The 25,015-nt window shown below is 44.1% G+C and overlaps 1 protein-coding gene and 1 non-coding gene across 12 annotated transcripts in view; both read left to right on the top strand.

The window, feature by feature from the left end:
• PRICKLE4 (prickle planar cell polarity protein 4) overlaps nt 1-25,015 on the top strand; it is a 51,130-nt gene that overhangs the window by 21,460 nt on the left and 4,655 nt on the right. For 2 of the 11 annotated variants that reach the window (XM_084853144.1, XM_084853141.1), the window contains exons 2-7: nt 15,155-15,323; nt 16,109-16,216; nt 17,920-18,057; nt 20,021-20,224; nt 22,035-22,221; nt 24,025-24,348. In XM_084853144.1, the coding sequence (XP_084709270.1) occupies nt 15,165-15,323; nt 16,109-16,216; nt 17,920-18,057; nt 20,021-20,224; nt 22,035-22,221; nt 24,025-24,348 (1,120 nt within the window). In that variant the 5' untranslated portion in view covers nt 15,155-15,164. Of the gene's footprint in view, nt 1-4; nt 15,324-16,108; nt 16,217-17,919; nt 18,058-20,020; nt 20,225-22,034; nt 22,222-24,024; nt 24,349-25,015 lie in introns of those variants that run through there. The other 9 variants (XM_084853140.1, XM_084853139.1, XM_084853137.1 and 6 more) reach the window with 8 other exon arrangements.
• Nucleotides 13,736-13,898, top strand: LOC146348448 (U1 spliceosomal RNA). Its single transcript, XR_014790946.1, has one exon. It is a non-coding gene; the product is annotated as a U1 spliceosomal RNA (small nuclear RNA).

Here is a 25,015-nt window from a genome sequence, read left to right on the forward strand (position 1 = left end):
ATGCGGCAGACCGAGCTGCCCGCGCGTCCTTGAGGGGGCGACTCGCCGCACCCCAAGGCTTGAGGGCGGTGGGAGCGCAGTGGGGCGCGGAGTTGGTTTACTCAGCAAAGCGCCTTGTGGTGAAGAGGAAGGGGAAGGGGAAGGAGGAGAGGGAGAGCCACCGGTTTACCTGCAGTCTCTTCGCGCTTCCAACACATCCTTTATCTCCGGGTTTACAAAAGCAGGAGCAAGGAACGCCAAGACGGGGTGTAATCCAGCTCCATTAAAATCCATTCGAATTTTGTTGCTGACTTCGGTGGAATGCGGACTGCACCAGCGCTCCGGAGTTTGTTGTGTCTGAAGCTAAAGAAAAATAGCCTGGCATAACTGGGGTAATCCTTTTAAAATAGGGGACATCTGGCAAGAGTGTTTTTTATGCTTCACAGACTTATTTTTCCTAATTTATTTATTTTTAGTTACACTTCACAGTTTGTTTAAAACTGCAATCCTGTCCCCACTTATGTGGAATTAAGTCCCATTGAGCTCAGTGGGACTTACTCCCAGGCAAATGGGTATAGAATTGCAGCTTGGGATAGGATTGCCTTAGGCAGGCTGCAATCGTGTACCTATTTACCTGGGAGTAGGCTTCATTGAACCCAATGGGACTTACTTCTGAGTAAACGTATGGAATTTCACTGTTAGTCTATCAAAAATCTCTTGAGTTTAATGGGGATGACAGGTTGCCGGCATCTAAATCTTTTACTGAGAGTGATTATGTACTTTGAAGGTGTAAAACAGGCATATTTCCTACTTTGATGGTTACTGAAAATAGAACCAGATTATGATAATTTAGAGAAGAGAGGAATATTTCTTGGTTAGCCCTCCCCTGTAGAAATGAAATAATGTTCAAAATTGTTCCTCTTTTTTGTTGCTTAACATGACACAACTTTCCTATATGGATATAACTTCCAGGAAATGGCATACGCCATCGTGAGTGACTGCACCTATGCCTGTTTCATCACATGGCCTGGACTCTGCTGCCAATTGGAACTTCCTGTGGCATGTACATACAGCAAAACATGTGCATCTATTACATCTGACTGCAAATGTCATATGTCATATACAAGGCCATCTGAAGATGTATGGATGTTCCATGTGGCAGCACAGGTCCGAAAGGTACACCCCAGGAATTGCAGTACAAAGATGCTGGTAGAACATCTTTTGGGTTGTAGGCTTCTTCATCAGTGACCATAAAATATTCCTGTCCTAGAAATCACTTAGGTTGTTTGTACTATTGTTGCCTTTGTATACACTTGGGGTACGTGTGATCTTCTATGTCGAACTTATATCCATGTAGAAATCTGTCCTTTGTGAAATGTGTCCTTAGTAAAGGCCCTTTCAAAAGATGACCCTTTATTTCCTAGATACTGTTTTCTCTCTGTGTTACAAACACAGTTCAAATGAGGTCTGGACAAAAGAGGAGCAGAACTGACCAGTGTACATAAATGTTAGGCTCTTATTTGAGTTGGAGGCCTGGTGAGGCTCGTGGCTACAGTGCTGAATGGAGATAATGGGCACAACAGTGGCTGTGTTTTATTATGTGCTACTTCCCAATCTGCAGGCTGATTGTATTTTGATAAATGGAGACTTGTGCTGCAACTGCCTATGCAATCTACATTACTTGCTGGTGCAATAGTGACAGTAGACTCCAAACAATGGCAGGATTAAGGTTAAACAAAGAAGATAATTTCCTGACCAATAAAAACCAAAGGAGAGTGAGAGGTCAAGACAAACAACAAATCTTACACACAAGTAACAATGATATAATAATGAGGTTTATAAAACACTATAAACTTTATAAAATGTGGCTTAAAATTACACAGCAAAAGGTGTAAGTAAAAGTCCATTTTTGAACCAACTGCTATACACACACACACACACACACAGAGAGAGAGAGAGAGAGAGAGAGAAATTATAAGGACAGGCAAAAACTCCCTCTGTCCTGTTGGAAGCATTACAGTGTCAAATGACAAAAGCAATTGGTGTAGTTTAACATTCTTGTATACCAGTGCCAGAGAGAGCATCTCCGAGTATGTGCATAATGACTTACTCTGTAGAAAGGGAAATCATTCTCCACATGTTCAAACATGCTCTTTCTCAAATTATTCACATATTCCCAGGCTGAACCCTGGGAATATGTGAATATAAAATAAATTTGAAAATAAAATAAATTTTACTGAAAATAAATTTGGAAACTTCTCAGTAAACATGCCTGGGATTGGGCTGCACTGACCTTTTAAATACTGAAGGCAGCCTTTGGACTACAGATGAGGTGTATGTATGGCTTTTAAAATTCCATGTTCCTCAAAACTCCCTGAAAATTATCACATCAAAGAGAGAGATTCCAGCCCATCCCTTTCTCTGATGTGCAATTTTTCTACATGTAGGGAAGTTTTTATATGGGGAAGCATAACAAAAAAAAATACAACCCTCGCACAGCCCCAGGAAGACTCTCCTACATAAGCACATAAGAAGAACTATGCTGGATCAGACCAAGGGTCCATCTAGTCCAGCATTCTGTTCACACAATGACCAACCAGCTGTCGACCAGGAAACCACAAGCAGGACAGGACACGAGTCCAACAGCACCTTACCACCCATGTTCCCAGCAACTGGTGTACATAGGCATACTGCCTCTGATACTGGAGGTAGCACATAGCCATCAGGACTAGTAGCCATTGATAGCCTTATCCTCCATGAATTTGTCTAACCTCCTTTTAAAGCCATCCAAAGTGGTGGCCATCATTATACCTTGTGGTAGCGAATTCCATAGTTTAACTATGCGCTGTTTGAAGAAATACTTCCTTTTATCTGTCCTTAATCTCCCACAGTTGAGCTTCATGGGATGTTACCGGGTTCTAATGTTATATGAGAGGGAGAAAAATGTATCCCTATCCACTTTCTCCACGCCATGCATAATTTGATTTTGTTGAACATGTAGACCAGCCATTAATTGTACTTTCAGACACTGCAGGTAACCAATAGCAGGTGTATGACTGCTCATTATAGTCCAGCTTTCCCAACCTGGTGCCCTCTGGAAGTGTTGGAATACAACTCCCATCACCCCAGCTAGCATAACCATGATGGAAGATGTGGTCCATCACATCTAAAAGCACCAGACTGGGGAAAGCTACTATAGGATATTCAGGAAAATCAAGATTCAGAGGTCATTATCATAAATTAATTATCCTAAATCAGGGGTGGGAAATGTGTGACCCTCCAGATAGTCATGGACTGCAACTCCTGTGTCAGCCCTCAACATAGCCAGTGATGATAGATGATGGGAGATGCAATCCAACACATTCTCTATCCCTGCCCTAAATAAGAAATAATCCCTATCCACACAAGCAAAGAATTCCAAATTGTTTTAGACATATTCCTAGCTATCCATTGGGAAGTGTAAAGGTCAGTGTTTATCTGTGTAACTGTGAACTCACCAAAAAGATAATTCTGCTTTGTTTTTGTTGTTGTTGTTGGTGGTGGTGGTGAAAAAGATCACTTGAAAAAGAAGTGAATCAAAAGTCCTCTGTATTGTCGGGAGCAGTTTGCTCTCTTTCATTGCAATGTTTCATCTTTCATCTGATCTACTGCCTAAATATATATTCAAAACAGTAGCAGAAGTGAGGTCAGAGGTTGTTATCCCAGGATAACGGCTTGTGTAGAAAAGTCTCTTAAGGTCATCACTGTTCTCATGGTTGCTGCCACTTCAAGATATCATGTTAAGTAGGGGGGGGGTGCTCCTCCCATCTTTGTCTCTTGCCCACAATTTCGTTCATCGGCAACATCTCAGGAGGATAGAGGTGTGTTAGGTAGGGTTTGTCTACACTGCAGCCTAAACCTGTTTGTGCTAGGTGTGGTGTCAATTGTTGCAGGTCACTGTGCAAAGATTTGTAGCAGTTCTCTGTTTGGTGTGCACTGCTGTTCACTTCCCCTACTATGTGTCTCTGTTTTTATTTTTAATTGCAGACATCATTGTTTCTGATATATACAAATCTTTTCCATTTGCCTGGGGGAAAATTTGTTCCTCTTTGAAGAGGTACAGTTTGGCATGAGATAAGACTATGCTGATACCACACCCAGGCTGATTACAGCTGTAACAGTGTGGATCTTTTCAGGAGGGGGTGCATGCCACACTGCAAGTCAAATGCAGGTCAGGGTGGAAATTAACCTTCACTTTCCACATATTGTGGTTGGAAGCATTCATGGCATTAGGGATAGTGATGGAAAAAACACAGCAGGTTGCGGGTCTGGTTCACTGCAGGTCATTCTGGATGTTTGTGCTGGAAAGGATTATGGGTATGAAATAATGCCTGCAGTGCATTTTGTTCATATACTTCCTGCATTTTCCCTTCTTCTTTTCCATTCCTTTTGACCCAGAGATTACAAGTCCTATCCAGATACAGATCATCAAAGATTCATGCGATTACTATTGCCATTTTTGCTGCATAAAGCATCATGATGGCCTGGCTGCTTGTCAAAAGAAAGCTGACGTCTTTCATCAAGTTACAGATTGGGAGGTATAAATGTATGTTCTAGTGGGTAGGAGTGGCATTCGTATATGTGCAGAAGAAGCTGTTTTTATAATTGGGGTTTTCTCACCAAGGAGGAGACCAAACCCTCCTGGCTACCTTACATGGATAATTTACAGCAGGGGTGGGCAGAAAGTAGATCTCCAGATTTTCTAGGACTTCAAGTATTCCTGACTATTGGCCATGCTGGTAGGGGCTTCTGGGAGTTGAAGTCCCAAACATTTGGAGATCTACCTTCTGCCCACCCCTGCTGTACGGAGTGGATTTTCACATTGTGCCCCTGTAACCACTTTCTGCTGCATTCTGCATCACATTTGTGAGATAAGCAGTACTGAACCACATTATTCCTTGCCAGAAATACCCACCAAGTCTATAAGCAAAGTAGAACTAACTATGGTGTTTTTTCAGTTCTTATGGCCAAAGCCACACATAGCACGAAAAATAATAATGAGCCAGATTCTGCACCAAGAAGAGGAAATTTCTGCAATCAGAACAAATAACACCAATACGTGCACGTGTGCACACGCACACACAGAATTTGCTTCTTATTAAAGGATTGGAGTAACTTTCCTAGGAAGCTAAAGCATTTGGGGCTTTTTAATTGTTGTTTTAAAAAAATGTAAAGTGGACATGGTAGAGATTTATAAAGTTATGAATGGTATAGAGACGGGGGAGAAAAAGGTTTTCTCCCTCTCTCATACTGCTAAAAATTGGAGTCATCCAAAGAAAGTAATCAGCAGTAAATTCATAACCAGGCAAAAGAGGTACTGTTTTGCACGATGCATAGTTTAGCTTCTGTGATTCATTGCCTTTGTGTGGTGATGTCTACTAGTAGAGATGGCTCCTCCCAAAAAAGGACTATACAAATTTGTGAAGGATGGAGCTGTCAATAATACCTAAATGGAACTTCCAAGTCCAGAGGCAGTATACCTCTGAACACTAGATGCAGGGGAGAAAAGGGAGGTCTGTTGTCCTCATGGAAAGCCTGTGAGCTTTACAGAAGCATCTGACATGCCTCTATTGTGAGCAGATATATGATGGTGGACCTTTGGTCCAATACAGCAAGAATAGTTTTGTGTTCTTAATTCTGCTCTGAGACAGCGTTATCTCTGCTTCTTGCTGCAATCCTCTTCTTGTAGTGTTCAGCCTTTACATTTCTAAACACATTTGTTTTGTTAAATCCATAGTCTGTGGTGTTGTTACATCAGAAGGTACCTAACCCAGCTCAGGCTATTCTAAAAATCCCATTGATAAATGTTAAATTCTGTGACTAACAGGTTGTTGTTGTTGTTCAGTCGATCAGTCATGTCCGACTCTTCGTGACCCCATGGACCACAGCACGCCAGGCCTTCCAGTCCTGCGCTCTCTCCCGGAGCGTGCTCAAGTCCATATTCATTGCATCGGTGATGCTATCTAGCCATCTCATCCTCTGTCGTCCCCTTCTCCTTTTGCCTTCAGTCTTTCCCAGCATCAGGGTCTTTTCCAGAGAGTTTTCTCCTCGCATTAGGTGGCCAAAATATTGGAGCTTCAGCTTCAGTATCTGTCCTTCCAATGAGCAGTCAGGGTTGATTTCCTTTAGGATGGACTGATTTGAACTCCTTGCAGTCCAGGGGACTCGTAAGAGTCTTCTCCAGCACCAAAGTTCAAAAGCATCAGTTCTTCGGCGCTCAGCCTTCCTTATAGTCCAGCTCTCACAGCCATATGTTGCTACTGGGAGAACCATAGCTTTGATTAGACGGACCTTTATCGGCAAGGTGATGTCTCTGCTTCTTACTATGCTGTCTAGGTTTGCCATAGCTTTCCTCCCAAGGAGCAATCGTCTTTTAATTTCATGGCTACAGTCACCGTCTGCGGTGATCTTGGAGCCCAAGAAAATAAAATCTGTCACTGCTTCCATTTCTTCCCCTTCCATATGCCATGAAGTGATGGGGCCAGATGCCATGATCTTAGTTTTTTTAATGTTGAGTTTCAAACCAGCTTTTGCACTCTCCTCTTTCACCCTCAACAAGAGGCTCTTGAGATCCTCTTCGCTTTCTGCCATTAGGGTGGTATCGTCTGCGTATCGGAGGTTGTTGATAATTCTCCCGGCAATCTTAATTCCGACCTCTGATTCATCCAATCTGGCATTTCTCATGATGTACTCTGCATATAAGTTAAATAAGCAGGGCGACAATATGCAGCCTTGTCATACTCCTTTCCCAATTTTGAACCAATCGGTTGTTCCATGTCTGGTTCTGACTGTTGCTTCTTGACCCTCGTACAGGTTTCTCAGGAGACAGGTAAGGTGGTCTGGTACTCCCATCACTTTAAGAATTTGCCACAGTTTGTTGTGATCCACACAATCAAAGGCTTTAGCGTAGTCAATGAAGCAGAAATAGACATTTTTCTGGAATTCTCTTGCTTTCTCCATGATGCAGCGAATGTTGGCGATTTGATCTCTAGTTCCTCTGCCTCTTCTAAACCCAGCTTGTACTTCCGGTAGTTCTCGGTTCGCATGCTGCTGAAGCCTAGCTTATAGGATTTAGAGCATCACCTTGCTGGCATGTGAAATGAGCGCAATTGTGCAGTAGTTTGAACACTCTTTGGCGTTGCCCTTCTTTGGAATTGGAATGTAAACTGACCTTTTCCAGTCTTGTGGCCACTGTTGAGTGTTCCAGATTTGTTGGCATATTGAATGCAGCACTTTAACAGCATCATCTTTTATGATTTTAAATAGCTCAGCTGGGAGACTGTCATCTCCGCTAGCTTTGTTGTTACTAATGCTTCCTAAGGCCCACTTGACTTCACTCTCAAGGATGTCCGGCTCAAGTTCAGTGACCGCACTCTCGTGGCTATCAGGGACATTCAGATCTTTCCTGTATAGTTCTTCTGTGTATTCTTGCCACTGTCTAACAATAGCCTGCAGTGAGAGATGTTTGGAGGTGGGGTAGGAAGACATGGTAAAGGGAAATCTACGATAATCACTTTAATACTATTGTTGTTTAGACTGTCCTTATGAGTATTTAAAAATTGTACTTTGACCAAAGAAAACCATTCTACTTGAGCTGGCAGGCACACAGGGCAAGATTGGGATAGTATTTACTAATTACCAGGGTTGGTTACAAACAATTGTCTGTGACCAACAGCCGGCCTGATTGATTAGTCACATAAAACCATTGGGCAAGAAACACAAGAAAGGATTAATCCTCACAGAACCTCAGGGGTCAGGTTAGGCCAGCTGGCAATACAGCTTTGTTTTATTACTTTAACTCTGTGTGTTCCCCAAATTTCTTGACAGTGAGTAACATCCCCCCTGCCCCCAATTAAAATGGAAGGCACATTTCTTTCTTGCACTGAAAAAGGTTTACTTGTAGAGCATGTAAGAATAAAGATTATCCACACACAGAGGAGCTCTTCCCCATGTTTCTGTATGAGTCCTTGTTTGGGGCATGGCTCCTGATTGGAAGAGCAGCTGTCAGTGCAAACCTTCTCTGCGGCTGGATGACTCTGCTGTGCTGTTGCATTACAAGTGATTGAATGATCCAATCACACCTGATGCAGAGGCGTGGCAGGATCCCCTGGGCTCAGTAGAAGCTAATTGGAAAGGAGACCAGGCTAGAGTGGTAAATCATGCAGAGAGGCAGCCAGTAACCTCTGGGTTATAGAACTAGTTTGTTTCTTGCAGCTCATTGTTCTAGGAACATAGGAAGCTGCCTCAATCTAGCCCACTATTGTCGATGCTGACTGGCAGTGGCTTCCCAGGGTTTCAGACAGTTTTTCCAGCCCTCCATGGATACATTGGGGATTGAACCTGAGACCTCCTCTATGCAAAGCAGGTTCTCTCCCACAGAGCCACAGCCCCTCCTAAGTTCTCTTGTGGCACATAGTTTTGGGAATGCCTGTTTTTAATGACAGCTGCCAAAGCTTTCTGGCTTGACAGTGCTGGAGACCATCTGAAACATGGGCAAAGCAGAGAGTTACAGATGCCTTTGCCACTGGAAGAAAAAGGGGGGAGGTTTGGGTTTTGCATTTTTCAGTTAACACCTGGGCCCCCACTGGCTTGAGAGAGCAGATGGAGTGTGCTTGTATAGATGTAATCCTTTGTGACATAGATGGCCCTCTGAAATTAATTTGTCTGCTGAATCCCAGTCCTGTGGAACATCTAGTGCTAAGCATGTGTGTCATGGGGGTTTGTAACAGGGAGGGCCTTCCTGGTCAGGAATTGTCTGGTAATGGTGTTCTAGGAATATTAGAGATTTATTACTTAAAAGGTAAAGGTGTCCCCAACCAGTCGTGTCCGACTCTAGGGTGCGGTGCTCATCCCCGTTTCTAAGCCGAAGAGCCAGCGCTGTCCGAAGACGTTTCCGTGGTCATGTGGCCGGCATGACTGAACACCGAGGTGCACGGAACGCTGTTACCTTTCCTGCCGAGGCGGTACCTATTTATCTACTTGCAATTTCTTGCTTTTGAACTGTCATTTCCAATTCCAGCTAATTTAATGCCACAAAAAAGGGATAAAAAACCCTTGCTGTAACATTTTTTTTTAATTTGCATTTTGGCTTGAGAACCACAGTAAGGATAACATGGCTGATCTATATGTTATGATAGTTTCAAGTGTGTCTCACCACCTTGTAATACAGGGCTCCTCTTGCCTCCATGATCTACACCATCTGCTTTACAAAGCAATGCCCCCGCCCCCAGTAAGATATTACCAGTTGAGCTGGATTTAACTTGAGCTGTTCAAACGCACAAGCCTTGGAGAGAGAAGTTCTCCCCTCCCCACCCTCTGTACATATACAGCTAGATAATCCTTAACATGGCCAATTCTTCCTGGAAATCTCTCTAGAGAAACAGCAGTCTCCCACTCCTTTTGCTCCATAGTTAGGTTATCTGGGCTGCTACTGCATTCTGGGAAGTAAGGTGCTGGGAACCAGCAAAATCAGATCTTTTTGTTTTTCCTCCTGTTCACTAGTTAATTTTCTGAGTTAATTATTGACCCAGGTGCACTGCAGAGTAACCTGAGCTAATTATATTGGAGGAGACAACTCTAAGCCAAATGAGGCATATGGCTGAAGCCCAGCAAATGGGCTGCTTGCTTATTAAGCCAAGGAATTTCAGTTGGCTGCTGAAGTTCAAGGATCCCAGCTGCAAATTACTCATTCATGCCTAGTTGCAGTTGGGCACTGTGACACCAACATGTCCCAGAATGCTTCTATGAATGGGGTTGAAAAGGGGCAGGGGGATGGCATCCCGAAGTCATGCAAAGATTGCAAAGTTGAATTTGTGTGAAGCTATTTTCAGTTTTATGGCAGTTTACAAAAGGATTATGGGCCAAAGAATATCCTCACCACCACCAAAAGTACAAAAAGCACTGATTAAACTAGAGTAACCAATGCCCTTTTCTCCCTCCCTCCCCCTCTGTCTCTCTCTTTGTGTCCACAATTCAGACATGATGTAGAACAACCTCCCCCAACCTTGTGCCCTCTCGATGTATAAGAGTCTGACACATCTGGAAGGCACCAAGTTGGGGCAGGCTGATGTAGACCTTCTAGGACCCTCTGCATGTAGTTTAGTGAAATGCCCCAGTCGATACTCCCTTACACCAGGCAGAACTCTGTGTCTGTCCCTCTGACTAGCAGTGGGGGCTGGTGGCTCTGATTTCAGTGGGGCTGTGAATCCATTCTGGGTTTCAGTCATAACCAGCCAGAATTCTAAAGGCACTGTCCAAGGTACTGAACCTATTTGGGGGATAGGGTTCGGTACCTTGGATAGCTCCTTTAGAGTTATGGCTGGTTCTGGCTGAAACCCAGAATGGATATATAGCCCCACCAAAGTCAGAGCCACCAGCCTCTACTGTTGACTAAATGAGGGAATTCATGCCTGTTAGACAGAAGCAGCTTTCACAAGCCTGCATGCTGAAATAGGGTCCTTGTTGTACGTGATTCTTCCACTATTTCTAAAGGCATAGCTGCTGATCATTCATGACTCTGCCAGTCTATCACATCTAATCCTTCCTCAGCCCCATCCAGAGTCATCTCTGTCTGTCTGTCTGTCTCTTTCTCTGGGCCATTTGGTGCTGAGACAGGAAATCTAGCTGGAGAGTGTCAGTCTCTGGGAAGGCATCCAAGCAATAGCAGAAGTTGAACTGAGCCATCCAACTGCCATCTCTCTTTTGTTTTGGAAACAGACATGAGGGAGGAAGGAAGCCAGCAAGTGCTGGAAAAGAGAGTTCGGGGATGAGTCTGTTTCTTTCCATGGGGTAACCATTAACCAGGAAGCTAACCAGTGTATAAGTCTCCTGCCCAAACTTCAGGGAATGATTAATACTGCAGGTTTGTGAGGGCATGAAGGGGGGGGGGGGAACCAATTAATTTGCACAGAGTCAAAAGAATAGATTAAAACTCATCCTAATGCAGGAACCAAAGGGTGCCAAACATTTGCGAATACTCTTCTGAACAGCAACAACAATTACGGCTATACTAGGGGGAAATGGTGGATTCGGACAATGTAGTAATTGAGGACTGCCTCGCACAACTTCCTTGAGGATGCTTATTTTAAATAAGGTCGATTACGTCAACCGTGTTTGAATTAGCACAGTGACAGTGTTGATAGGTTTGCCACACACCCAGATGCCAGCATACATATCAGGAGCTATGTAACATTTTGCATACAATGGTAATGGATGTGCTGGTGATCTGGGCATATGCCAGGCCTTTTAACACAACCAGTCACAACATGAGCATTCAAAGCGTGTTGAATGAAATTTCTACCCCGCCTCCCACATCACTGAGAAATCTTAAAAACAATTAAGAGAAAAACTATTGCAACAAACCAACAGCATTACAATCTAAACTGCAGGTAGTACAAAAGGTTTGCCTAAAATGGTAGGCCTTGCAAAGCTTTCTTAAGCATTAGCAGGGAAATGAAGTCCAAACTAAGATTGTATGAATTAGCCCTCACTTAGGGGTTATCAGAGCTTGTCAGAGGGAGGATGTGTAAGGCTTCATCCCGGAAGGCCCTAGCAGGGAGAGGTTAACGTCTCACTGTTCAACCACCCAGGTCTCATTTATGCATACCAAGTTGGCTCCCTCATCCATAATTAATCCATAGATGAGCCCCAGCAGACCAGAGGGCAAGTTGGTAAGGCAACCAGGATGAATGCATGGGGGCATGCGGGCCCTGCCTGCTTCACCCATGTCCTCTGGCCTTTCCCAAAGTCGATAGATTTTAAAAAGTTGCTCACTCCTGAATTAGTCACTATGGTAACCTATCATCTTATTTCACCTAACAATAGAATGTGCCCACCCAGTTGGTGTGCCTAGGCAAAATCTGACAGCTCTTAGAATCAAGAACTACCAAGTTGGAAGAAACCCCGGGAGACCATCCAGCTCGTCCCTCAGTTCCATAACAACATGCACATTCCTCTTCTTAACACCAGTTTTATCCTTCAGGATAAAATCCTGGTATTAGCCAAAGGCAGAATTAGGAGGAGCTGTAACTCAGCAGTATAAATGCAAAGCATTTTTAAGGTACCAGATAGGGCAGGAAAAGACCTCTGCAAGGACCTCAGAGTACACCGTGGTTATCTCAGCAGCTAGGTTACACTACGGAGTCAGTCCTTAGGCGAACAGAAATCCAGTTCACATTCTTGCTTCCTCCAAAGTCTATTTGGCTGTCAAACATCCTCTTTTCATCCATTCATTCCTTACAGGCCATAGCCATTGCTTAACTTTGAATGCAAATATCTGCTTCTCTTAAGCAGGCCTGGCCTGCCAGGTCATTAGCTGAGCCCATAGCTCTCACTGCTAAAGCCAGAGAGTTTGTGTTATCTCCAGCTAGCTTGGCAAGGTGTCTATTTCTCCTGCATGTTTTGTCTCTCTTTGAATACCCATTTCTGCATGCTCCCCTGAGCTTTAGAACATGTGTTTGCTGAAAGATATGAAGAGAAGTCTCTCTCTTTAGTGAGGCCTTGTCAAGGATGGAACTGTTCTCTTAGCTAACTGAGCAATGTAGCTTTGTAAATAAGGCCACAAACGTTAAATAAAGCCACAAACGTTACTAGCTTATGAAAAGTTTGCACTAGCAGCTGTGCCTATACATCTTACACATGTTGGTCGTTTGTGAAACACTGATGATCTCAAAGGAAAAATAAAAAAGAATCCACTCTCTTCCAGTTCATGAATGCTTACATGTCTGAGCTCCTGGAGGCAATTCATACCTGCCATAGCCAACCAGGTGAGGGGAGTTTCTGTGGGGATCAGGGTGCACTTTCTTGGCTCAGGACATGGGACCCTGGTGAGAGGAGAGTCCCTTTCTGCTGCTCGTGGGTGGGCTGTTTGAAGTACCTTATGGAGAATTTTTTCTTTCCCTTTTTTGCTGTGAGTTTGATATAGATGAGGTATCTTACTGTTAGACCTCTTAACATGAACTGAATTGTTTGAGTATAATGCTGATATTATTGGTACTGGATAATGTTAACTGACCTAGTGGTATGACTTGCACTTATTTATAATTTTGATACATTTAAAATGAACCTTGAGTAGCATAATAATTACAGCTATTGTTTTTGTTTTTGTGAACTGCTTTGAGCACAGTAGATTGTGGAAAATGCGGCATACAAATACATTGACTATGGCTATGATGTTACAAACTTACTACCTCCTTTGCGTGCCTTTTGGCAAGCAATGAAATTTATTCCACAGCACTTTGGGAATAAACACCTTTTATTAGCTGCTCAGAGCATTTAAAAAAAAAAAAAGGAAAGTAGCCCCAGCATCAAAACTCAGCATCCTTATGCAGATACCAGGCCTGCAGTGCTCTGGTAGGACCCACCACTGATGCTTACCTTGCACACATACCCCTTAAAAAATGTTGTTCTGTTGTTCTGAACGGTGCTGGGCAGCTACATCTGGAAGCTGCCATTTAAATTTCCCACTGTGTCCCTGACACATTATGGGAAATTAAAATGGCGGCTCCCAGAGCCAGCTGGCTTGTGCTGATTCGAGCACTGCTGCTGCCTGCCTCTGCCACCAGGTAAGCCCACCAGGGCCCAGTGACGTAGAAGAGGGCTCACGGGTGGGCATTTTGCCAGAGGCTCCCTCCAACCAGGCACCTGCCATGAAAAGCAGGTTAAAATATATCTGGAAATAAATTCATAAATTGATGAGAGTAAAATGAAACTGACAGATATACTTACCTGGCAGGGGAGACACCACGATCACGAGGGTGTTTTTCCCACGGTAAGGTTCATCCCTTGCACTCCAGATGTGCGGACCCTTCAATTTCTCCAAAGGCAAGAAACGTGATTGCATAATTGGTGGTGGTGGGAGACTGCACTCGTGCTTTCCCCTATAATAAAATGCGACCGCCACCATATACATTTGGATTCTCAGTAGATTTTTGTATTATACTTAGCAAGTACATTCCAGTAGGGGGAGTAGCCCTGTTCAGGCTTTTTAAAGCATGTGAGCTCTACGTAGAAGGAGTAGAAATCGGGACAAGTGCGCTGGTTCTGCTCCTTCTCCATCGTCATTCCTGTCACCCTCTACATGTGGAGAGCGGCTGTGTACAGTGTGCTGCCTCCTGCATCTATGTAGGCTCTCTTCACAACCTAGAACCCTGGAAAATCAGGTTTCTAAATCATGCAGAGAACCTACATGGATAGTAGAGGCTTTCTGCTGCACACGATCCCCCTCCGCATGTAGAGGGGGGTGGAATGATGACGGAGAAGAGGGCAGGTCCAGCCTGCACATCCCCACTCCTCATCCTTGTGTGTAGAGCTTGCACACAGTTAGAATGCCTGCAGAGGCTAGTGTTGAAATTGGATCTGGGAGATCTAGGTTCAAATGCCAAGTTAGCTTTGGACCTGCTGCTCCTGCATATTAGTATAACACCCCACCGTCTGTTCATCAAAATTATTTTGATATTTGCCCCAGCAACTGGGGGAGGAATCCCCAAGAGTTGCAAAAGGTTAGTAATTGTAATGCAGCCATATCTGTTGTGCACAATGCACTCAAGACAAGAGAATTTAGGAGAAGCGGGAACCTTCACCCCCTGTGTGCAAGTTGGAACAGAAGTTATTGAACGTGATATTTGAAACAGTTGCCAGTATATGCTATGCTTAATGTTTGTACTTTGACAAGAACACTAACAGAGTAGGCGAGTAAAGAAGGACAATGCTCCTTTTGGTTTTGAAAGGTCTCTTCATCACCTCTGAAAAGAAGCCCAACGTTCCTCTGAATACAGCAGTCTTTTGGTTGGGAGTTATGCTTATATTGCCCCTCTACCTCTTACTGGGTGGGCAACATGTGGCCCTCCAGGTGTTTTAGCCTGCAACTCCCACGATCCCTCATCATTGGCTAGGGCAGATGGGCGTTGCAGGCCAAAACATCTGGAGGGCGACAATTTGCCCACCCGTTACACAGCGTAAGATCCTATTAGGGTATTTATGTTCATACAGTCCTCAGTGATGCTGCCCATTGTGCAAATGAATGACGGAGGCACACAGAAGTATTGGCATCTTTCCTAAGGGCATACTGGGTGTCTATAAGTTGGGGTGGGGCATGGGGGAGGAGTTCAGTCTATTCTCACAGACTCTTCTTTTCCAGAGCTTTCTTTATGCGGATGTCCCAACCAACCCCTACTTGGTCCCAGAGAGAGAAGGCTCCATGCAGTGGAACCATAGCCACCCTGCTCCCTGCTCCGTCTTCAGACAGTGATTCTGGCTGCGCCCTGGAAGATTACCCAGGACCAACCACAGAAATCCCCCCAGCAGAGGTATGCAGCAAGACCCTACCTTTCACTGTTCTATATTCTTTCTGATATATTTATGGGGAGTCTCTCTCAGTGTCACAAGAGCTTCTCCTGGAAGGCCCTGGCATCTTTATTTTGTCGGAGTTGGCCTTTTCTCTGTTGATACTTTTGCTGCCAAAACCACCATGATCTGTTACAGCGCTGTCTGTGCAATTTCTGCTATGGCATGCCTGTACTTTTTATTTATTGTTTATTTTTACAGCATTTTTACTCCACTCTTCAGCCAAAAAAGGCTCCCACAGCAGCTTACAAAGATTAATAATGAGACAGTCCCTGCCCTTGGGCTTACAATCTAAGAGACACCACACAAAAGGAAAAGGGATTGCGGGGGAGGAGGAAAAAAGCAAAACTCAGGCACCAGGGAACGAGGATGGGACAGTCAGAAGCAGCAGAACAAACTGAGCTGAATGTATCGCTGCCTGACCAAGTACATATGCAGCAGAGCAGGGCAAGCTTTTGCGAGCCTTTTTCAGGTTCTTAGCTTTTGAGAAACAGAGCCTTTTTAAAGCTTTTATGTCAGAAACGGATGCTAATGCCGATGAATACTAAGGCAGATGAATGCTAAACCAGCTCTCTGCTCCTTGTGCTGCCAGTTCCTTTTCATTAGTTCTTTCACAGTAGGCTTCATCCCTTCCCATGGGAAACAAGTTTGTTGTAGGGGAGAGGGCAGTGCAGGCAGCCATTGTTCCCCAAACTCCTAGGGAAATCGTAGCTCCATCGCTGTTTCTCAGTCTTGTTTGCTTTTGCAGGTGTTGCCAAACTTTGGCTCTTGCTCCTCAGATGCAGTTCCTCCTGCCGCTCAGCACCAGCTCCGCATCAAAACTCTCCTCCAGCAGCTGCCCCCACAAGACTGCGATGTAAGATTTTTGAACCTCCCATCTAGGCTTCGCTAGGCTGTCTTGCCTTGTGCATGCCTCGGCTGAAAAGGTCTGCTAAAGCTCTCCCGTTTCCAAGGCACATACAGTTGGGCACTGCTTTTATGTACTAATAAACCTTTTAACACTGCCTGTGCCTCTGCAATGGTTTAGCCAGATATGCATTGCTATTTGTACTTTTTGGATTATAATTCTAATCAAATTGTAGCCACACAGCTCCATGGTTATTCCACAGAGCTACCGCAAAAGAGCCCGCATGGTTCAGACGTAGGGTTTTGTAAGTCAAATTGTAAGAGTGCAGCATTGGCTTAGTTCAATGATTCTTCTATCTTCATATCTTGTCTCTATGGGAGAGCAGCAGAAGAGGATGCTGTTGGGGGAAGAGAACAGGAAACAAAGCAAATTGAGTAATTGTTTGCTCTCAAATCCACGCATTTAGCATTCAGGAATGTAGAGACTCCGTGCAGTTTTGTCTGCACCTTCTGAGCCTCCTGGGTAATAAACAAATGTTCTCAAACACAAATTCTCGGTCACCTTGACAGGGTTGTGGCTCTCATGACTTGTACTAGGACCATTTGCTATGAATACCGCCATGGAAGTCTTAGATGGCACACTAGTCAGGAAGCTAGATAAGAACGTTCTGTCTCTCCCCAGCAAGAACTTAACAACCACAAGGAACTCCTGACTCCACCCAGATACAACTACGTCTGGTGTCTCCTAATGGTCAAATTATATAATAACATAATCCACATCTATCAATGGAGTGCTAGGTCATCTCCTTCGTGCTTTCTGTGTAGGAGACTGACACGATTAAACCCAATGTTTCAATGCCAGTGTTATGCCTTATCCTTCTTAAAATCTTGATGTAGAGCTACATGTGATGGACAAAAGCATTCTGAAACATTAAGCAAAGTCAGTTTGACCCCAGTCCTATACACACTTATCTGGAAATAAGTCCCATTGAACATAGTGGGTCTTTCTTCTGAGTAGACTTACACAGGATTGCAGTTAGGGACAAGTTTTTAGTTGTTTATAGTATCAGGATTTCCTGTAATCATTAACATCCTACAGGGATTATTGGCTAATATGATTGTGGCTGCGTCCGCATGTCATTGCTGAGAATTCTGGCTTACGGTCAACAAGCAAGCATGCTGATGCATGCTGCTCATTCGCTCCCACTTGACTCCTTCAGCCAGAAGGAACGGCTAAACAAACCAGGGAACTTCTTTCCATGGTTTGTTTACTGTTCTGGCAGAACTAGGATCTCTGGCTGGTTCCTCTTCAAACAAGCCAGAATCATAAGCAGGAGGTGCCAAGTAGGAGTGATTAAGCAGCATGCACCAGCAGGCTTGCCAATCAGGCTTAGTGTGACTTCTGAACTGGGCAGCACCTGCTTTTTGTCCAGTTTTCTTTCTTTCTTTCTTTCTTTCTTTCTTTCTTTCTCTTTCTTTCTTTCTCTTTCTTTCTTTCTTTCTTTCTTTCTTTCTTTCTTTCTTTCTTTCAGTATTTATAAGCTGCCTTCCTGGACCACAACCAGCCAATGCAACAAACAAAATACAAATATAAAAATACAATTATAATACAACTTTGGTTGCTTTTTTTTTTTACTTGCCTATGTCTGTAGTGAATATGTTTATCTGAAGGCTTTGTTGGATTTTGATCCGATTCTTTTGCTTTTATTTAAGGAGAGATATTGCCCATCCATTGGGGAAGAGGAGAGGGAGCAGCTGCGAATATTTGCTGCACGACGGAGGCAAGAATCGCTGGGACAGGGAGTCAAATGCCTGGTGCCCGCCACAATTCATGGGTGTTCATGCAAAAAAGTGAGCCATTCTTACCTTGATACTAGACACCAGTGTTCTCATGTCTGCACCAACAAGATGTCTGGGGTGAACCTCTAGCTTTACTTTCCCAGGCTGACTCAGCATGAGAGCTGGAGTCGCATTTAACTTTTGCCAAAATAATTTTTAAATAATAGTTTTTTTAAATGTCATCTCAGCTCCCTAAACTCTAGACCTACTGCATTTCTTAACACTGAATGTTGGAAACTGAATGATGGAAAGCTGAAGAAGCCCCACCAGCCACAGCAACATGTAAGGCCTGGAGAGTGGACACTTTTCATCATTGTCCCCGCAGAGCCTTCATAAGTCATCAGTGCTTTTAAAAAAGAATCTTACACTTATTAACTTTCCCTAATTGTCAGCTGCCTTGGGGATTGCCTGGGAAAACAGATGTGATATAAATATTTTAAATACTTTCTTTCACTAAATACTTTACTGCTTTAAATACTTTCACTAAAAAATAGCCATAATGAAAATTATGATTGCTCTCCTTCTAAGACTAATAATATGAAGGTCACAAGCAGAGTTGCCAGTATCCTGTGATTCTGCAGAAGTTTAGGGAAACAATTAGAAAACGGTAGTGGGCACAGAATTCAGCTTCTTAGGTCTTTAACAGAGCAATCCTACCGTGGGGGTGGGGATGAACTGAAGATGGAGGATCTGCCATACCCAAAATGTATGGCAGATGGAGACATTTTTCTCCCTCTCTCATATAACATTAGAACCCAGGGTCATCCCATGAAGTTGATTGGGGAGAGATTCAGGATAGATAAAAGGAAGTGCTTCTTCATACAGCACATAGTCAAATTATGGAATTCACTACCACACGATGTAGCGATGGCCACCAACTTGGATGGCTTTAAAAGGGGATTAGACAAATTCCTGGAGCAGGAGGCTATCAACGGCTACTAAGCTTGAGGGCTATGTGCTACGTCAAATACCTGAGGCAATGTGGGTGGGAGGGTGCTGTTGCACTCATGTCCTGTTTGTGGGTTCCTGGTCAACAGCTGGTTGGCCACTATGTGAACAGAATGCTGGACTAGATGGACCCTTGGTCTGATCCAGCATGGCTCTTCTTATGTTCAGAGCCCTACCAGGCTCATGACAGAGGAGGGAGGAGCGGTATTTTGCTGTGTTTTAAAAACTTATCTGGGCCATTTTTCTCCCCTCTTCAGAGTTCCCTCTCATTGATTGCAATGGGAGGGAATTAATCTACACTAGCTCCAGGGCTTGTGTAGATTTGCTGCCAGTTTAGGGGGCATGCTGGGGGAATGGGAAGGCTTTGAATCCTGCAGATCCTAGCTTTCCCCCAGGAACACAATGAAACAAAGTCTGCTGAGGTTTCTGTGGCAGCTGGAAGGTGATTCCAAAGATTGATCTCCCTTTCCAAAAGTCTGCCCCTCTCTTCGCCCTCAGAAAAGGGGATCTGAAACATTCTGCGGTCCTGGGACGTCCTCCCATGGACCATAGGGTTGCAGCCTTAGCTTTCATTTAAAAAAACAAACATTTCTAGCTGTTATTTCTGGGAATATAGTTTACTTTTATTTAATTACGGTCATAGACCAGCCATGGGAACATATACGTTTGAAAGAATGTGGGGAATGCCTGTTAAAATCTCTGAAACCAGAGAGGCCATGGAATAACATTTCCATTGGTTGGAGGAAGAACTCTGATGTTATTGCCCCTCCTTTGACTAGCAAAATTGGAATAAATTATTGAAAACCACAAACATTGCAAAACTATGCACAAGAGAAATTATGGACACTCGTGCAGTTTGCATAACTTATATTGGTTGCAGGATTCATATTCTCTTGGTACAGAGGCTTCATTGCCTGGCACTATATATTTAAGAGAAGAGTACACACAGCTACCTTACTATTTTACTGTTGGAAGAGCAGATAACTATGCACTTTAGATAAAGAGTTCCTGTCTGCTTGATTTGCAGTGTGCTACAACTATGACTGGAGGTGAACAGGGTATATTTGCACCTAAGCTGGGAGATCAGTGCTGCTGGCATCCTGCCTGTTTTGTCTGTCACGCCTGCCACCAGCCCCTAATAGATCTGATCTACTTCCATTGGCATGGGGAGATCTACTGTGGTCGGCACCATGCGGAATTTTTCCGCCCACGCTGTGCTTCATGTGATCAGGTAGGTATACGCATATAAAGGCACTTGTGCAATAGTCATGCTTCTGCTCTTCTAATTGAATCAGCTGGTTCACCTTACTGGGTTATCTCCAAATCTTGAACCCTACTACAAGAAACCATTGATGGACTCATTCTACCACCCCCCATCTGGTCAAGACCACTATCACTGAAAAGTGGAGACTTCTTCCCAGGGACTGCAACCTTTCTTTGCTGAAGTCATCAGTAATCTGTTTATAAAATCTACCTATTCAGAATGAGGTGGTAATTGCTGCCTACAAAAGATCAAAGGTCAAGCTCCATAGTCCCAGGGTCCCTAGAAACATACACTATAGTGGAATGGGTGAGTTCAAAGTGATGTTGCATTGGAAGCACGTGGATGAAGTTTGCTGGGAGATGGAGGTTCTACCCGGGAAGAAGCAACTAGAGACTTCAAGATCCTGCCATGCCTGTTCTTTAACTGTCTCATGGCATCCAAATAGTGAAGAGTCCTCCCAAATGTAATATGAACAGTACTATGATGCCTTACAGCAGCCTTCCCCAACCTGGTTCCCTCCATATGTTTTAGACTACAAATCCCTTCATCCCCAGCTTGGAGGGAACCAGGTTGGGGAAGGCTGTGTTGCTGACTCACTGGGGCCTGGTAAAGGCAAAAATCAACTCGAGCAGATATACCATTATTCACCTGGACTGAGGTTTAGTCTAGTCCTATAATCTACATTTCCATAATAAAATAATAACATAATAACAATAATGTAATAACAACAATAATACATTAGTTTGAGAATCTGTTCCATTTTTTAAAGGCAAGCTTCTAATGTTTATGCCTGAAAAAATAAGTTTGAAAATATGTCGGTTAGGAGTAGGTGAAATCATACAAACCTTACAGGGGCTCATTAACATTTCTAGTAGCCAGGCAATAACGTTTTGGTGCAGTTTCTTCACCTTTGTCATTGACAGGAAAGACAAAATAAAACAAAGCAAAGCAAAGCAAAATAAAATAAAATAAAGCAAAAATTAGACAATCGGTTACATGCACTTCCACTGATGTGATTTATTTAATTGAATGTAAAAAAAATGGATGTCATATGCAATATGTAGGGAAAGCTTCAATGGACCTAAGAACAAGATTCCCTAACCACAAATGTGCAATTCTTACCAATTTTGTTTAATTAGAGCAGCCTGTTGCAAGACATTTTAACTCACCTGCATGTAGTCTCTCAGATGCACAATTGCTTCCAACTGAACAAAGGACACAGACAGGCTTGACAAAAAGGAAAACTTCTGGATCTACAGACCCAGAACTCTTAGTCCACATGGCCTTAATCTGGAGGACAATTCATAAACATAAGCATTATACTAGTTGTACCTCTGTATTTTCTTCTTAGGAATTTTGATCACCTAGCATTCCAGACTGCCACTCTTGTATCCATTTAACATCACAGCTACTGATGAGGGCAGAAGCCAAAATGTTTAGGTCTAAATGTATTTTGAAATTAATCTGTCTCTCTCTCTCTCTCTCTCTGTCTCATACACACACACACACACACACACACACACACACACTGTACATGATCTGTCCAGGTCAGATAAATTTAGATATTTCTTTTAAGGCAGAGTATGTACAGAGCTGTTTGATTTATGTGCTGAATATGGTATGCTTGGAAGCAGAAAGCTTGAGATGATCTGACCAATGCAGCAAAGGGTTGTGAAAATTTTGCCATTAGATTAGGAGCCTCCACTGAACACTGCATGCTTCCCTCTTGATATCTGGTGTGTGGCAACACAGGCTTTCATCTTCTCTGTCTCTTCAGCTGATCTTCACCTCTGAGTGCATGGAGGCAGAAGGCATGCGCTGGCATGAAGAGCACTTCTGCTGCCTCGAGTGTGACTTGCCCCTGGGAGCCCAGCGATATGTCATGAAGGGTGGCCAGCCCTGCTGCTGCGCTTGCTTTGAGAGCCTTTATGCAGACGTCTGTCAAGCCTGTGGAGAGATTATTGGTAGGTCCCAGGCACTCCTGTGGTCTTGCATAGGAAGCTGCCTTATTCTGAGAGACCATTCATCCATCTAGCGCAGTTCTGCCTACAATGACAGGCAGCGGCTCTCCAGGGTTTTAGGCAGGGGTCTTTCCCAGCCCTAGCTGGAGATGCCAGGGATCAAACCTGAGACCTTCTGCATGCAAAGCAGGTGCTCTACAACTGAGCTGCGGCCCGTCCGACCTGCAAAAGCATACCAAAAACATGCCTACAGGCTGCTTCGATTGGCACTAGAGGCAATCTGGTATTGGGGGCATAAGGATAGTGTTACTCTGGTCTCGCTGGGTAGCAATTTAATAAACACACAGTGTTTGGTGGCCATAGGTGAGGTTTCTGCCTGATTTAGCAACTGGATCAGCTTCTGCAGAAAATTCCCATAGCTGCAAAAGATCACACTCATTCCGATTGGACACCAGCAAATGCCCCCCTCAACAGCTTGCAGCTCCAGGCCCCTTCTCATCTTTGCCCCCATTTACCACTACTGTCAAGATAATTTCTTTTTCCCCATGAAAGTGGTACTCTGGCCGGAATTATGGACACTTACATAAATGTCTTAGATATTACATAATGGCCTAGCAGCAAGATAAAAGCATAATTGCCTTCTTGGCTAAAATAAAACATCTTGCTAGGGTAGCATGTTGTCTTCAATACAGACTAGGTAGATGCTGCTGGGAACTGTAGCGAGTATGATGGAAATAACTAAATAATTTGTCTCCAGCATTTGACAGTTTTAGATGTACATTACATCTCTGAATATGTGGTTTATTGCCAGAAGATGGCTATCTAAATCATGTGTTCTTGTCTGTCTACCCCAGGGTATCTGGCCATTGATAGACACAGAGTACTGGAATTCATTCAGTGGACTTTGTGGTTAATAGCCACTGCTAGACTGAGGCTGCAATCCTGTATCCACTTACTTGGGAGTAAGCCCATTGAACTCAGCTTGTCTTCTTTCTGAGCAGGCACATATAGGCCATCTCAACTAATGGTCATCACATTTTTTGTAATTTGTTCCATTAATTATATCAGCTTTCTCCAAACTGGCACCCTCCAGAACGATAACATCCATGCCAGTTGGGGATGATGGAACTTGTAGTCCAACACATCCAGAGGGCGCCATGTTGGGGAAAGCTGAATTCTACATAGCAATAGAACGTCCTGAAGTTAGGTCTGCACAGGTTCAGATCCCATATGTGGGACTGCATGAGATCACAGATGAACAAACCCTTTTTATTCATCCTACTCATTTTTCATTGGGGGAGTCAGAGAGTGAAGTTATTTCCTTTTATATTTTACAAACATAGAAAATATATATTTATATGTGTCACATCATTCCCTCCAGTCCATTTTGTTTTGTAAACTAAGGAGGCTAACAGACAAGAGATGAATAAAGACATATGCTTCAGTAACACTAGCATTGCAGCATAGCTAGCTTTGTGGGGCTCGAACAAATACATTGGTCATAAGGTTCAGTTTGTGCTATGCAGGGGCTCCTGTATCACGCATGGAGTATCTGTGTATGAACTACTGGGTGATTGGAGAAAATGTCCAAATAGACAAGGCCAAACTACTTTTCAACCTGTGCCGTCTTCTGCTTTTTGTCTCAGCATTTTGAAACCCAGTTTTCCTTTTACCGCCCCGTTAGAAGTCTGTAACGTACCTGGGCAGATCTCATTTTAAACTGGGGGTGCCAGGACACTTCAGCAACAAAGTTCTCCATTAACGCTACATAATAAGGTGAAACTCTTGTGTGGCTTGCACTCACAGGTGTCGACAATGAGCAGGCCACCCTCCAAGGCCAGCACTGGCACACCAAAGCCTCCTGCTTCTGCTGTAGTCTTTGCCAAAAAGCCCTGCTAGGCCAAAGGGTTACCACTCACAATGGCCTCCTCTTCTGCTCCGAGGCCTGCAGCTTGGAGAAGGAATCGGCTTTGTCTTCCACCGGCTCTGATTCCTCTGACTCTGCTTTCATCTCTGCTCCGTCCCCTGACTCTACGCCCATCTCTAGAGCTAGGAACACTAACCCAGGCTGCTCCTCTGAAGCTGCAAGCGCCAACGGTGATGCCTGTGAGGAAGTGGCAGATGCAGATGGTAAAGTCTTTGGTGATGAGCCTTCGGAAGCGGGGTGGTATAGGCACCTCTTGATCCAAACCAGTTGAAGGCCCCCCGGTCTTAGGCTGCTGTGTACCTAATGCAGTGTCGGCTCCAGAATACCATGGGCAAGATACTCTCAGTGGGTCCCCCGTCCTTGAGTGGGTCCACCTCCTTGCCCCTGTTGCCACTATACGTTTGCTTGCCTTCTTCCTCTGAGCCCAGTCCATACCACTGCACAGGGAAAGGCAACTGTAGACTGCTGCTGGTGGTTCTCCTTGCTTTTCTCACTTCTCTTATGTTTGTAAAGGGCAGATAAACAAGGAGCAACAGCAAACGGGAGAAGAAGCAAGGTGGGGTGAGGGCTGTCAGCAGTCAGCTCCTTGATGGGGTGGGCCTCAGAAGATGCCCAATGACATGACCCCTGATGCTAGCCCTGCCCTGATGGTACAAATTTAACATTCAGTCTTCTGTGTGTCAGATCTGATCTTGGATTATCTACCAGGAAAAGGAACACAGATCCTATCACAGCAGTTCAAATTAAAAAAGGAAAGAAGTGAATGGGTGGTGAAGTCTGCACATAATGCACAAATTCTCCCCCACCCCACAAATGTGTTGGTTGGGGAGGGGTGTAGGTATATATGTATACACACACACACACCCCACT

The sequence above is a fragment of the Heloderma suspectum genome, chromosome 4 (assembly GCF_057233095.1).
Source record: "Heloderma suspectum isolate Gila_16-S chromosome 4, 16-S_ref, whole genome shotgun sequence".
Lineage (NCBI taxonomy): Eukaryota > Metazoa > Chordata > Lepidosauria > Squamata > Helodermatidae > Heloderma > Heloderma suspectum.